Here is a 14,290-nt window from a genome sequence, read left to right as displayed (position 1 = left end):
CGAACTCGACCCGGGACCCGCTGGGTATCCCCGACACGGGTCTGGGTAGGGGTCTAACATTTAGACTCGCATGGTCGGGTTCGAGTCCAAAACTTAGACCCGAACACTATTCGGGTTCGGGTCCAGTTGGATCCAACCCTTACCCAACTCGTACCCCGTAAACTGTTGGAGATAGAATTCTTCATGTCCTAATCGTTCCGGTGTATTAAGTATCACATACATTAAAAACTTGTAGTCATATTTAGCTATTAAACAACAAATCAGATGGCTTAAAATCTAATGACTTGTAAATGTGATCATGTTCTCAATAATATGGGTATATGATGATAAAAGAAGGCAAAAAAAGAAACTCAATAGTGAGGGTAGAAATAGACCCGACAAGACCCGAGACTCGATAGGATAGACCCGAGACCCAACAAGTGTACATATGGGACCAACTTTTGGACCCGATACCCTATTACTATTTGGGTCTGGGTCTAGCCACAGACGACCCGATGCCACCCCTAGAGAATTCCATTTCTTGTTAAATCATTTTATCAAGAACACAAGTTCGAAGAACAGTATTTTCTTGTGATACAAGCATGCGGTTTCTCTCTCTCTAACCATTTCCCTCCGTTGCATGGACCGTTGCCACGAGCCCCACTTGAGAAAACGCCCCTTCTCTCTCTAAAATAAAACCCAAAGAAAGAGATCTCGTACATGTTATATAAAGGGCTTTCTTGCATCGTTTTTGGTTGCGACCCAGCCCTCTTAAACAGTTTCCCAGTGTGTGTGATTTGAACAGAATCAATTTTTTTTTCCGAGGGTTGGGGAGGTGAGGATTCCTTTGCGCTTTTAGAGAGAGATCCATCCTCTGCTTCAAATACTGTGTTTCCCACCTGTGTGCCGCCACATTAGCCTGTAAATTAATATATCCCTCTCTCCTCTCTCTCTCTCTCTCTCTCTCGCTCTCTTCATTCAAATCCCTACTTGTAGATCCGCCTTCCTGTGTTTTAGTTGCTTTGTTTGCTCTCTTTTGCTGTTTTCCTGTCCAAATTTGGTTTTCTCGACGCGGATTTTTGGTGGTTCTCTAATAGATTGGAAATTCGATGGACAAGAAGAAGGTGGTTGTTCCCTTGGTTTGCCATGGCCATTCGAGGCCCGTGGTTGATTTGTTTTACAGTCCTGTAACGCCCGATGGCTATTTCCTCATTAGTGCTAGCAAGGGTAAGCGCCCACTCTCTAGATTCATCTTGGTTATTTGGAATTAGTTGAGGTTCTTACTCTTCGTGCAGTACCTTATAGCCCCATATTCCTATCTCTCTCTCTCTCACTGTGTCTCTGAAGGAATATACTTGATGTTCATTCTCAATGCTGCAAATTGGAATTTTGAGTGGTGATCACGAAAGGCCTTTGGTATTCTGTACTGAAGTTGCTGTTTCTTGATCAGTCCTTCACTTGCCTGTTTTTCCATCTTCTGTACTTTGTTTGATTTGATTTTCTTCCCTTTTTTCTCGTATTAAGGTTCTGGGCTCTCTGTCCTGTGGATGGATGTTGGATAATTTTTATAAACTTGATGTAAGAAACATTGTATTGATTGTGCTGATACATGCATTGGCACCCATGACGGTAAACAATTAGAACTCTGAACTTTATTTTTCTGCCAGATGTTTTCTCTCATTCCATGTGCTTACAGTGCATTATTTTTTCTAGTCAAAGCCATTATAGAGGATAAGGTAGTTAAGTGTCATATGATATTGTGCAATTTTTTCAAGCAATTAAACAAAGTCAATTGTCAAAACGAACTACATGGTGCAATTTGCCCAATCACCCATTTGTCTTGGGAAATAATTCGAGCAAAAGGGGTTATGCCTGTCCTTTTATTACTATTTATATGATACTATCAAGAACTTCATTTCATTTGAATGAGTCTATGCAAAATTTGTGGCTTTCTTCTATAGCACTTGATGGAAATTACGTATCTGTTTGGAATTCATGTTTTTGGGAGCCTTTTTTCAAGCTATACTCATTACCTTGAGTGAGAATTCTGGTTATACATGCTATTATGAATATGGAACATGGATTGCTTAGATTTTTTTCAAGCGATTATTGTGTAAATATGGAACTGGTTGTACTCATTACGTTCTATCATACTATTTTTTTCAAGCTATTATGCATCTCAGTTACATGGTCTGGCATCTTTGATTCTAGATGCAGTCATAAATATGCGTAAAAGGTTTTGGTTGAGCTACTCCATTGTTGAAACACATACGTATGTGTCTATGTGTGTGCATTTCAAATATCTATATTTTAGGCTTGCTGTTTTTAGGGGCCTATGGTCCCCATCTTAAACTCTAAACAAAGGCACCATCCCTATGTTCATTTGGCCTGTATTTCAGTTTTGAACTTGTTTCAGCATTGTTGAGAAGTAATTTCTATATTTCAGAACCTAGGTTAATAATGCGATACATGCGTGGCATACTTTGATTATCAATTTCAAGTGGTTTTTGATAGTTTTGAACTCATCTGAGTGATGCCAATTATAGGCCTTTCCTTTCAAATGGATCTATGAGGCAATCGCCATGGGACAAGGTTGTCTTATGCACTTATTCTTTTAGGGACTCCATTTTTTTGTTCTTTTAGAAAAAAAAAATTGAGTTGATTGTAATACACTCTTGTATATTGGGGAACACGCAAGCAGAGAAATTACTTGTTCCCTTTTTGTGGATGATCATACTAGGAATACATAAATACTCCTATGCATTGGTTGCCAAGGCAATAGTCCTATGCATAGGTTGCCAAGGCACCACGCCTAGCGCAGTGTCCCAAGGAGGCTCAATGCTGGCCAAGCTCCAACCTAGGCGCCTATCTCAACCCTTGCCCCTCCATCCCCACAAAAAAAAAAAGAAAAAGAAAAAGAAAAAAAAGAAAAAAGGAAAAACAACAACAACTGGCACCCCTTTATCATGAGCCCAAACCCCTCAATGCCCCTTGTTCTCACCTCATTGTTTTTGGGTCACCTCATCCATGAGGCGGCTTGCCTAGGCTGCACCTTCCACCTTCTAACCTATTGCCTATCGATATTACATTTGGGCACGCTTGGGTTCACGATCACTTGATTCATTGTTATGTTTGGAGGACACTCTTATGTTGCATTCTTATCCAGTGCTACAAAGCGACAATAAATTACAGAAAAGCATTATGCACATGCAAACATAAATAAAATAAATAAGTGCATCATAATCATCATCATCCGAGTCTTATCTTAACTATTTGGCGTCGGTTTTCATGAAAAGATGTGGCATAGTTTTGTGCTGGCTGCTCATCTAACACAGCCCTCCTTTCTCAGCGCTTGGGTCCGGCCATGGCGGAGTTAGAATAAATAAGTGCATAACTCGTTAGATTAAGTATAATATGCTTCACATGCATTCATGTATATTAGGGAACGCGCAAGCAAAGAAATTATTTGTTCCCTTTTTGTGGGTGATCATACTAGGAATACATAAATACTCCTACGCATAGGTTGCCAAGGCAGTACTTCGATGCATAGGTCGCCAAGGCACCATGCCTAGCGCATTGTCCCAAGGAGGCTCAATACTGGCCAAGCTGCAACGTAGGTGGCCAAGGCAACTTTCTCAACCCCTGCCCCTCCCCTCAAAAATAAAAATAAAAATAAAAATGGCGCCCCTTTATCATCAGCCCAAACCCCTCAATACCCGTTGTTCTCCCCTCATTGCTTTTGGGTCACGTCATTCATGAGGAGGCTTGCCTAGGCTGCATCTTCCCCCTTCTAACCTATTGCCTATAGATATTACACTTGGGCATGCTTGGGTTCACGATCACTTGATGCATGGTTATGTTTGGAGGACACTCTTATGATGCACTCTTATCCATTGCTACAAAGCTAGAATAAATAAGTGCATAACTCATTAGATTAAGTTTAATGTGCTTCACATGCATTCATGTGTATTTTGTATTATCAAGATTGTCGGTGGGGCTTCTATGGACTCATCAAGTACTTTTTGAACTTCTGTTCAAAATGGTGCAGCACTTATCAAATGCTTACCCATTTCACATCCAAATGTTTGCTGCCTTGGGAAGCAATTCTACATGATACCTTGTTTTGGCAGGTTGTGGTGGCCTTTTCACAGCTCAGAATGGCATGTTTGCTTTTGTTCCTTAGATGTTTTGCGTTCCCTATTCGTTGCTTGTATCCATCTTTGTTCTTAATTGTCTATTGATGGTCTTAACTTATACTGCATCTTCATTTGTCAAGGGACCACCCTTGATATCATTAGGAGGGCAACAAGGGGCTTTTGGGCTAATTGATGTTTCATCTTTTGTGATCATCAAGTTTGTGGCATTTTTAGTTCTTTATAATTCTTTCGAGATGCTCGAGTTCTTGACATTTGAATGATGGCAAGTGGCGTTTCTCTTTTTAGCTAGACTAGCCTTGGTTTGGGAAGGACTGGTGCCTTTGAGTTACTACTATGATATGTAACACTATGGTTAAGAACCAGGTTTTAGTAATGCGATGTAGGCAACTAAAAGTGTAGTTGTCTCCCCCCCCTCCTACTTTTTCATGAGGAGGTTTTCATGAAGTGGGTTTGGTGACATATTTATTACACACTTCCTATCTAGCTCTTATGGGGCCCTTTGGGTACCTGGAAATATATTGTTTGGTAAACACATTATTGGCATAGAATTGTTGTTGTTGGGGTAGCATCTGTATGCAACCTGGGAAATACATTGCTATTGTTTAGCTACGTTTGGAAGAAATCTGGGAAATTCATTACTGTTATTTTGACTAGGAAATACATGTTAATTTTATCTATAGTAATGTGATTTTTTTGTACAGTTCTCTCTTTGTTTTTTCCTTATTTAGGTTAAAATATCAATTAAAACTACTTTGTGTTCAAATATCTGTAGGCAATATCCACATGGGTTTTGATGAAATAAATTGATGTGTGTATAGGAAGCCTATCATATTAATTTTGTGAAATTTGAGTGAATTTTTCCCCTTCACATGAAAGCCAAATCCAAAATTTTTGATTCTCAAATTTGATATACTCTGTAAACATCTAGGATTATATGGAATTACCATTTATTTTCAATAGAAGTACTATAACTTAAAAAGATGAGTACAACAAGAACGCCATTAAGGACATAAGAAAATTGAAATATGTTGCAATTGTCCTTAGCTAACAAGGATCGATTGTTGAAAAAATTGGGTCGTGATTTATTAGTACAAGTTCTTATAATTGTTGTTATCGACTCCTCTGTGCATGTCAGCGTCTCAGATTTGCTATGTAGTCTCTGATATACTGATCGAACTATTCATAGAATTGGCATTTTTAGTCTGTATTACATAGGAATACTAGAAATATCGCTAATTAAAATAAATATCTCTAATTTGACCATTTTAAGTCAAAATTAAACATTCATCCAAAACCCAAATTAAAGCACAAAATAATAACATAAATGAAAGTATTAAAGTACAAAAATAAATTCTTTTTTTATCATTTTAAATCTAGGGAAAATTTCGTATAGAACGCTAATTCCTCATATTATTTCATGGTAGACCCTCGTTCTATTTTTTTTTCAAGCGGCATAAGGAAATTCCTAAGGATTTCATCGTACCTCCTCATCTCTTATCTCCCTCTTTTATTGACTTTTGACCATAAAAATTAGCCCCAACAAATCTTTTTATACCATTTCATCTCAAAAACGTTTTTAACCCTCTTTTTCCCTTTCCATCAATTAAAATTTTTTTTGGGTTGAGATGGTATAAAAAGATTTGTTAGGGTTAATTTTTATGATCAAAAGTCAATAAAAGAGGGAGATAAGAGGTGAAGGGGTATGGTGAAATCTTTAGGGGTTTTATTATGTCGCTTGAAAGACAAACGGAATAAGGGTCTACTATGAAATAATACGAGGAATTAGAGTTCTATACGAAATTTTCCCTTCAATCTACTCCATGCACATACAAAACCAAATGAAGAAACAACACAAGTTTGAGTTTAGAGAGAGAGTTCTGGCAAAAAGACATAAGAAAACAAACAAAAAAATGTAAATTGATCCTCTTTACAACAGTTGAATTCAAAAATAGACTTACATGCATCAATCTCGGTGCTAACAAGATGAAGAACAATCCTTTGACCTTGTCAATCACTAATGCCATTTTTAAGGAGAAATTAATCACTGATGCCATTTTTAAGGGAAATTTGTGGGTTTTGGATCATGACCAATTCGGTTTTATGCCAAGGACGTTGACAATTGAGGCTATTTTCCTACTTAGACAACTGGTTAAGATGTTTAGGGCGAAGGGAAAAGACCTCCACATAGTTTTTATTGATCTAGAGAAAGCTTATGATAGAGTACCTCGAGATTTAATTTGGTGGGTGTTAGAGAGGAAAATAGTCTCCAGATTTTATATCGTCTTGGTGAGAGACATGTTCGAGGAGCGCTAACTAGTGTGCGAACATTTAGTGGAGAGACGAGTGAGTTTTCAGTGATAATAGGTCTACATTAGATAACAATGAGTCCATACCTCTTTGTCTTAGTTATGGACGACTTAACTAGGCACCTACAAGATGAGGTATCGTAGTGTATGTTGTTTAAGACGACATAGTTTTGATTGATGAGACCCGAAGCGGCATCAATACAAAGTTAGAACTTTGGAGGGATACTTTAGAATATAAAGGTTTTAAAATTAGTTGGACTAATACAAAGTACATAGAATGCAAGTTTAATAATAATAAGAGTAGATAAGTGTCTTACATAGATTTAGAACTGGGTGGGCAAAGTGGAGATGTACAATCGGAGTTTTATGTGATAGCTGCATAGCAATGAAGCTAAATGGCAAGTTTTATAGGACAACTGTGAGACTAGCTTTGCTTTATGAGGTGGAATGTTGGGCGGTCAAGAAACAATATGCCCATAGGGTGAGTGTAGCTGAGATGAGGATGTTGAGATGGATGTGTGGCAAGACAAGAAGAGATAGAATTCGAAATGAATATATTCGAAAGGGCTTTGGTGTGGCTCCAATAGGCGATAAGATGAGAGAAAGTGGACTTAGGTGCACTGGCCATGTGTATAGCGTAGACAATACAACACCTGATAGGAGGTACAAGTCAGTTCAAGAGGAAGGCTCAAAAAGCGCAAGGGGTAGGTCCAAAAATACATGATTGGAGGTAGTAAGAAAAAATATGGGGACTTATGGCCTCATCGAGGGTATGACCCTTGATAGAGCATAATAGCAGGCCAAGATTCGTGTAGCTCACCCCAAATAAGGAAAGGCTCTGATGATGATGATGGATCATGAGTTTTCCATGGACGATGGCAACATGATTAAGGGGAGGAAAGAAGTAGGGTGTGCACATTTGAGGTAGGAAGTGGCTTGTTAGCAAGCAGCCCAAAATAAAGCATCTCTGCAACCTGCTCTTGGCAAATAGATAGAGAGGGGGCGAGGGGGCGTTGGGGAGCGAGAGGTATAGAAAGAAGGTGCTGGGCTTCTTTTTTACACGGACCTCGTAGCCCTGGAGGGGATTTAATGTTTTCAGCGGGTCCAACATTACCTGTCAGGTTCCCTAGTGTATTTTCCACCCTAAATAGATTTCATAATTAAGGAGCCTTTTGTGGTAATCTTTGGTAATTTATTTTTGTCTCCCACATTTCAATGCTTACTCAAATGCAGGAGCCATAGCATTTCCCTGTAATCCATTTCATGGTAATAAGTTTTCAAGTGCAGAAGTACCCAAATGGCCCCTTGCACTTCTAATCTAACTCTGACCACTTTCTAGTGGCAATTGGCTTCAGACTTCTTGTCATTTGTTGGTTGGTCTATCAGACTCCATCTCGACTTTTACGAACTGCATTATGGATTGTTTGTCAGGCTCAATGAAACTTCTGTTTAATCCGTGGCCATCATGCAACAAAAAAAGGATGATCTCAATCCCAAAAAGGATGATTCTATTTCTTTTATGGAATTTGTCTAGGATCTTTTTCACTATTATATATCAATTCATTTCAAACCACATTTTCTGATTTTCTTTATGTACTCTAATTTGTTGTTTGCATTGTCAATAATTGCTTCTTGCCAGGTTATTTTTGATGTGTTTTGGAGAAGGCTATTGATTTGTTGATTTTTGTTTTTAATATGTTTTTAATTTCCTATGTTTAGTTAAGTTTCATATTAGTGGTGTCTAACATGGCTTGTGCTTTCTGTTTGCTACTTTTTATATTGTAGGGGAAAATTATACCTTTGCTGCAATCTTTACCTTTAAGCATTATAATTAACATGATTTGTGGTGCCAGATTCTAGTCCTATGCTGAGAAATGGAGAGACTGGGGATTGGATTGGAACTTTTGAAGGGCATAAGGGTGCTGTTTGGAGTTGTTGCCTGGATAGTAATGCACTGCGTGCTGCATCAGGTTCAGCTGATTTTACTGCGTATGTTATCTCAATTACTCTTTTCTCAACCTGGATTGGTGGTCTGCATCATAAAATTTTCAGTGACTTTTGGAAAGAAAAAGATCATACTTTTCTTATTGCATTGTCATACATCTCTTTCCATTGTTGCATACATTTGGGAAATTCAATCTGTAGCTTTCAAATAATCTGTGGTTGTTGTACATTTTTTTTTTATTATTGCATTAATATACAACTAGTTGTTCTTGTTTTCATTGCTAGATTGCTTACCGTTTTGTTCAAATATGAACATGGAAAGATTCGAAAGAGATGTTAATCAATGTGATTGCTGTTTCATGTTTACATTTGTTTAATGTTTCTGTATGCATCTATTTGTATATATACATTGGCCACATGTGTGTATATGTTGGTACTTGGGACATCTCAAAATTGAGACACCCACCTAGGTGGCCAGCCTCCCCTGCCTGCCCAGGCACAGCCAGGTGTTCTACAGAACACTATGTTTGTATTTGTCAGGTTATATCTGTTTGGTTGAGGCTATTTTAGTGATTTATATCATTTCTGGTATAGCCAGTTTGGATGCATGATTGAAAATTCTTTTCATTTAGAAAGAGTCACAAGTTACCTCACGCTGAACTCAGAAATATTGGTACTCAGTGTTTCAAAATGCGGCCGCATCGCCACATATGTGGCTGCATTACCGCATATGTGGCCGCATAAGGCGCTATGCGCCACCCTGCGCATCGCACTTTCCTGAATATGCAGTTTGGAGGGATGTGCGGCATCAGAGCCGCATCCCTCTGCATTAGAGCCACATCCCGCATCGTCCGCATCAGGCCGCATAATCTGTCCGCCATTTTTTTAAAAACTGTAACCCTCGGGCAGGGGCAATAAGGTCATTTTGACCTTTGAAACTGGGGGGAAAGGGTTTTACGGGGTATTAAACTACCCAAACAACATTTTTTAGCCACATCCGTGGCTTTTATTGGATCGATTGAATCAAAAATAAATTTTGGGCGGAAGCTTTATTTGTTTAATGTATTCAATTTGTAATACAAGATACTACAAACTAAAAGTCCATGAAGATTAAAAGTCACAAATTGAAGAACTTTTCCCAGTACTTTTCAAATAAAATTTGTAACTTTATAGAGTTTCATGGACTAATAGTGTAAAATTACAAATTAATGACTTTATAAATTGATTGACCTTCATAAATGCTCTGATATGGTAAAGTTACAACATTTTATAAACTTATAAAGTTTATAAAAAGTATACAAAATCGAGTCGAAGAACTTCATGGATTTCATGGACTCTTTTCAAGATTAAAGAGTTTATAAAATTTGTAACTTGAAAGATTTTGGTTGCAGATTTGTGCTTATGGTTGTGTTAAATGTTTTATGAAACTAGTTTCAATTTCTAGTTTCTAGCAGGGGATAGTGGATACATAATCTCCGAGAGCCAATACTTTTGGAGTTGATGAATAATCTAAATACCTACTATCACATATATCACCTCCATTTTTTTTTCTGCGCATTACCCTATTTTTTTAGATTTTTTAGAATTTTTATATTTATTGACTGCATTGCCATGATGCACCCTCATCGGGATCGCATCGAGCTGCATCGGCCCCCCCAATGCTTTTGGCTGCATCCCGCATTTTAAAACATTGTTGGTACTTTATTTTATTGTGTTTATAAACTGTTTGGCTGTAGGAAGAGAGAATAGAGAAGCAGTCTCTTTTCTCTCTAAAAGTACAAGGCAACCTATCCCCTCCCATTTCTCTGTCGTAAGAAATACCAGGTAGAGTGGTTCATCTATGTTCATCTTGCCTTCGTGGTGTCACTGGGTGACAAGGTGGCATGATCAAGCTCACCAACCTTGTTGCCATCTGCAGAGGAAAATGAAAAAAGCAAATAAAGAACAACAAATCTCTGTTTTGGTTGGCATAGAAACCCACAAATCAGCTGCCACTTGACTTAGAGTAGTTCCATTGGGGAGAACAGAACACCTCGAATTTTGATTTTGTTAGGAGATAATAACAGAACACAAAAGACCTATGTTCAATGTACAATGTCCTTCATTGAATCCTGAACTATTTTTAGTTAAACATCTCACTAGCACCATAAAAGCATGATGGAAAGGAAGATCCCCTTTACTTCAAGACATTTGTACCGCAGTGCCAAATTTTATACCAGATCAATCAAAGGATTCAACATTGAGAACGAAATTGGAGACCATCTTAGTTCAGATCTCTCTCTCACTCTTTCTCTTGCTAGAATATACTTTATAATGTTCCGAGTCTCGCAATAAGAATCTGAACATTCTTTGCTCTGCATTGTTGTTGATGCTCATGTGGGACATTTTGGGTTATACGTTGCCAATGGTTTTGAACTTTGAAGATTTCTGCTTGAATGGGAACATACAGAGTGTGCTCTGGCGTTAGATGGTTTTAAGATAGAGAGCTTGCAGTTCTATCGAAGAAAGCTGCTCTACCTCGTCTTGTTCTTCTTTAGAGAGAGAGAGAGAGAGAGAGAGAGAGAGAGAGGGAGATAGGGAAGAAGGATGGGAGATGGGAACTAGGAGCTCAAGGTGGGAGAACGAGTTGGGAGAAGGATGGAAGCCAGGAGCAGTGTGCGTGAGAGAGAGTTGTCATTGGGACCTTAACGGAGAAGAGCGGGCTTGTGATACAGCGAGAGAGGCACTGCAAGCCAAAAAAGTTCAAGTTCTCGTTGAATTCTTTTGAATGCCAGTTTTGGCATGGAATAGATACGTTTTTTAATTCGTGTAGAAAAAGATAATGTTATCCAAACGCTTCTAGACCCTTGAGAAAATTTTATTGGGTTGTCATCCCAAAAAATGGCAGATCTGCATACATCCAAACTAGACATAAGTATTTAGACATGTTTGTATATGTGTCCGTATGTGCACATTGTATTTGTGCGAGAGAATCTCTATCTAAAGGAGATGAGGATGGTTGGCAAGATGCCATTACCATTTACCAACAGCAAGGTTTGTGTTCCTAAGGTTGTGGATGCTAAGCCCTACGACAGAATTGGGAAGGCAAACTTTGTCCTAAGACACTAAATGAAATTTCTGCTTAGTGGAGTCTTCCGTCCAAAGAAAGGCTTTCATAAGATGTTCAAGGGTGACAATAACAAAGGAAGGGATGAGGAACAAGGACATGAAGTTGTTAGGGAGGTTAGAGGGGTTGGATTTGATGAGGGTGATGCGATCTTAGACGGAGAGAAAACGACCCTTCTAGAGCGCTAACTTCCTTTTTGATGACACGGTCCCAAATGGATTTCCGAGATTTGCCTAGGCATAAAGACCGAGGTATTTAGAGGAAGGAGGCTCAACAATGTACCTAATCTGGGGCCAAGGTCAATGAGCGTATCAAGAGGGACACAACCTCTTGAGAGGTTGGATTAGCAAGGTTAACTTTCATGCTGGGCGCAAGCTCGAAACATTGAAGGAACAACCACAAGTTGCAACCTTTGTGGGAGGCATCTCAGAAACTAAGGGTGTCATCAACATTTAGGTGGGAAATGGACACCCCTAAACATGAGGAATTGAAGCCAAATAGATGACATGCAGAGTAATGGCGAGAGGGATTGTTTGAAGGCTTCAGCCATAATGGAAAAGAGGAAGGGGGATAGAGGGACTCCTTGGCTCAGAACTTGGGAAGAAGAGAAGGGACCCCTAGGCAGCTGTTGAGGAGGATGAAGAGGGAAGAAAAAGAGATGCAGCCGTGGACCCAATTATGTCATCTGTGTCCGAACTCATACAGGTCAAGACTTGTCGAAGGATGTAGCAGTCGTAGTTATAGACCTTTTCCTAGTCTAGTTTGAGTAGAAGAATGTGGGAATGGGAGTGATGATGGTAATGGAGGACCTCATGGGCAATGAGGCCACCATCAAGGATTTGCTAGTATGGACAAAACCACTCCAGGAAGAGATAGCAGAGTGAAGGACCGAGGTCAAGCAGGTGGCAAGGACCTTGGTGAGGATGTTGTAATGTCTCAACCCTTCCCTTCCTTAGGGATTAGAGTTATGATTGTAGCAGTCATTTCTTTGCTAATGATCCCTAGTGGCAAAACTCGAAAGTGAAAGCATGGAAGTTGGGGGATATGGTATCCCAAAACCTATCAAAAAGAGCAATAGGGGAACTATCTAGGCCAGGGACACCATCTTTTCGAGAGGAGGTGATGCTTACAGAATTATCCTGATTCAAAAAGTTACTCTAGTTAGAAGGCTATAAAAGAGAAAGAAAGGGCAAGGGTCATGATCGGGTTGGGGTCATTTTGAAGAGAGAAAAAACTATGGAAGTGGGAGATGGAAGGCCAATGCAATGTCGGTGGGATCGGAGTAAGATTGGTTATCTACTGAGTTATGGTTGATGGTGTTGGTTCTACATTTGCAATTTGCAATCTTGTGCAGGGCCGTGTTCTTGTTATCTGTGAATAGCCACTTGAGTTTTGAGCGCTTGGCTAGTAGATTTCTTCCTTCTTGAGGGGTAGGATATTAAACTTAAGATTCATTCTGGTAGAGGACTTTGAGAGACAAAGGGGGCAAGATTCTTTAAGAGAGTCAACAGCTCGGATATCCTCAAGGTAGGATCATTTGGTGGCAAAGAAGTTGGAAGGGATATTGCAAATCCAAGATTTAAGGGGGTGCTTTAGTAGGTTGAGTTCTTTTGCAAATGAAAGCCAACCTTGCAGAAGACTCGGAACGAAGACCACCAGGAGCCTAAGAGGAATGGGGGTGGCTATTTAAGATGATGAATTTGTGGTCAAAGGTGTGGTTGGGTAGGGAGAAGGAATGAGTGTCGCGGAAGGTAGCCTCACAATCATGAGAGACTAGAAAATGATAAAGTTTACTAATTGTAGAGGAGGAATGGTTCGACCAAGTGTAGGCTGAGCCCGACTGGGAGTTCAAGCAAACTGTGATGGGAAATGAAGTTGGCACAATCCACCATAATACCGTAGGATGTTTAATTTCGTTAGACCAGAGGATGGTGTTGAAATCCTCTCTTAGGGCCTAGGGTTTGGGGGGAAAGAGGCAATTGTTCCTCCCAGAAAGATGGGGGAAGGTGGGGGCTATTAGGACCATAGGACGCAGACAATTTTCAGTGGAAGTTGTCTTAAAAGGGAGAAAGCAAAGGCGAGACAAAGAAACATTAGGGGGAAGAGTGTGGAGTGAGGGGTCCCAGGATATGTATACCCCCTTGAAGCGCTGTATGCCTCAAGGGCTACCCTTGGGATGGTCGTCTGTCTTAGCCGTATGAATTTCAGAAAGGGTGGGATGAGGAGAATTGGTTTTAAGAATAGCCAGAACATCCAGTATAGTAAGAAGGAAAACGCAGTCGTGCTAGTCACCTCTAGGTCCACTAGGCTAACCCATTTGTGCTCGCAATATTCATGTTATGTCGAAACTATTCCTCTAAGATCGTGTGTTTATCCCATAGTTACTGAAATATCTCCACCGACCTCGCGATTTTGGTTTCGAAACCCGATTCCTCGTTTTCGTTAAGGAATCTCCACAGAAACTGCTTTTTGGAACCAAGGAAACTTGATTCCTTAATTTTGGAATCTCGATTCAACACATCTTTAGAAACCATATTTCGGAACTAAGGAAACTTGGTTCCTTATTTTCGGAATTCAACACATATTTGGAAACCATTTATCGGAACCAAGGGAACTCGATTCCTTAACTTTAGAATCTCGATCCAACACATCTTTAGAAACTTGAATCCATTAATTGTGGGTAGACATTCCCAAATATATTGAATTAAGATTCCAGCGAGGATTAAATCTTGATTCAACGATAAATAAATTCAAAGTATCAAAAAAAAAAAAAACTAATACAAAGTACATAATGTCCA

At 39.4% G+C, this 14,290-nt stretch overlaps 1 protein-coding gene across 2 annotated transcripts in view; it reads left to right on the top strand.

Annotated features, from left to right (window-relative positions):
* Positions 1-736: 736 nt before the first annotated feature.
* The window catches only part of LOC18444776 (uncharacterized), a 29,374-nt gene continuing 15,820 nt past the window's right edge, over positions 737-14,290 (top strand). For both annotated transcript variants that reach the window (XM_006854934.4, XM_088866379.1), the window contains exons 1-2: positions 737-1,206; positions 8,296-8,431. In XM_006854934.4, the coding sequence (XP_006854996.1) occupies positions 1,089-1,206; positions 8,296-8,431 (254 nt within the window). In that variant the 5' untranslated portion in view covers positions 737-1,088. The remainder of the gene's footprint in view (positions 1,207-8,295; positions 8,432-14,290) is intronic.

The sequence above is a fragment of the Amborella trichopoda genome, chromosome 5 (genome assembly GCF_054954075.1).
Source record: "Amborella trichopoda isolate Santa Cruz 75 chromosome 5, AtrichopodaSantaCruz75HAP2 v2.0, whole genome shotgun sequence".
Lineage (NCBI taxonomy): Eukaryota > Viridiplantae > Streptophyta > Magnoliopsida > Amborellales > Amborellaceae > Amborella > Amborella trichopoda.
This window is presented reverse-complemented; position numbering and strand designations above follow the sequence as displayed.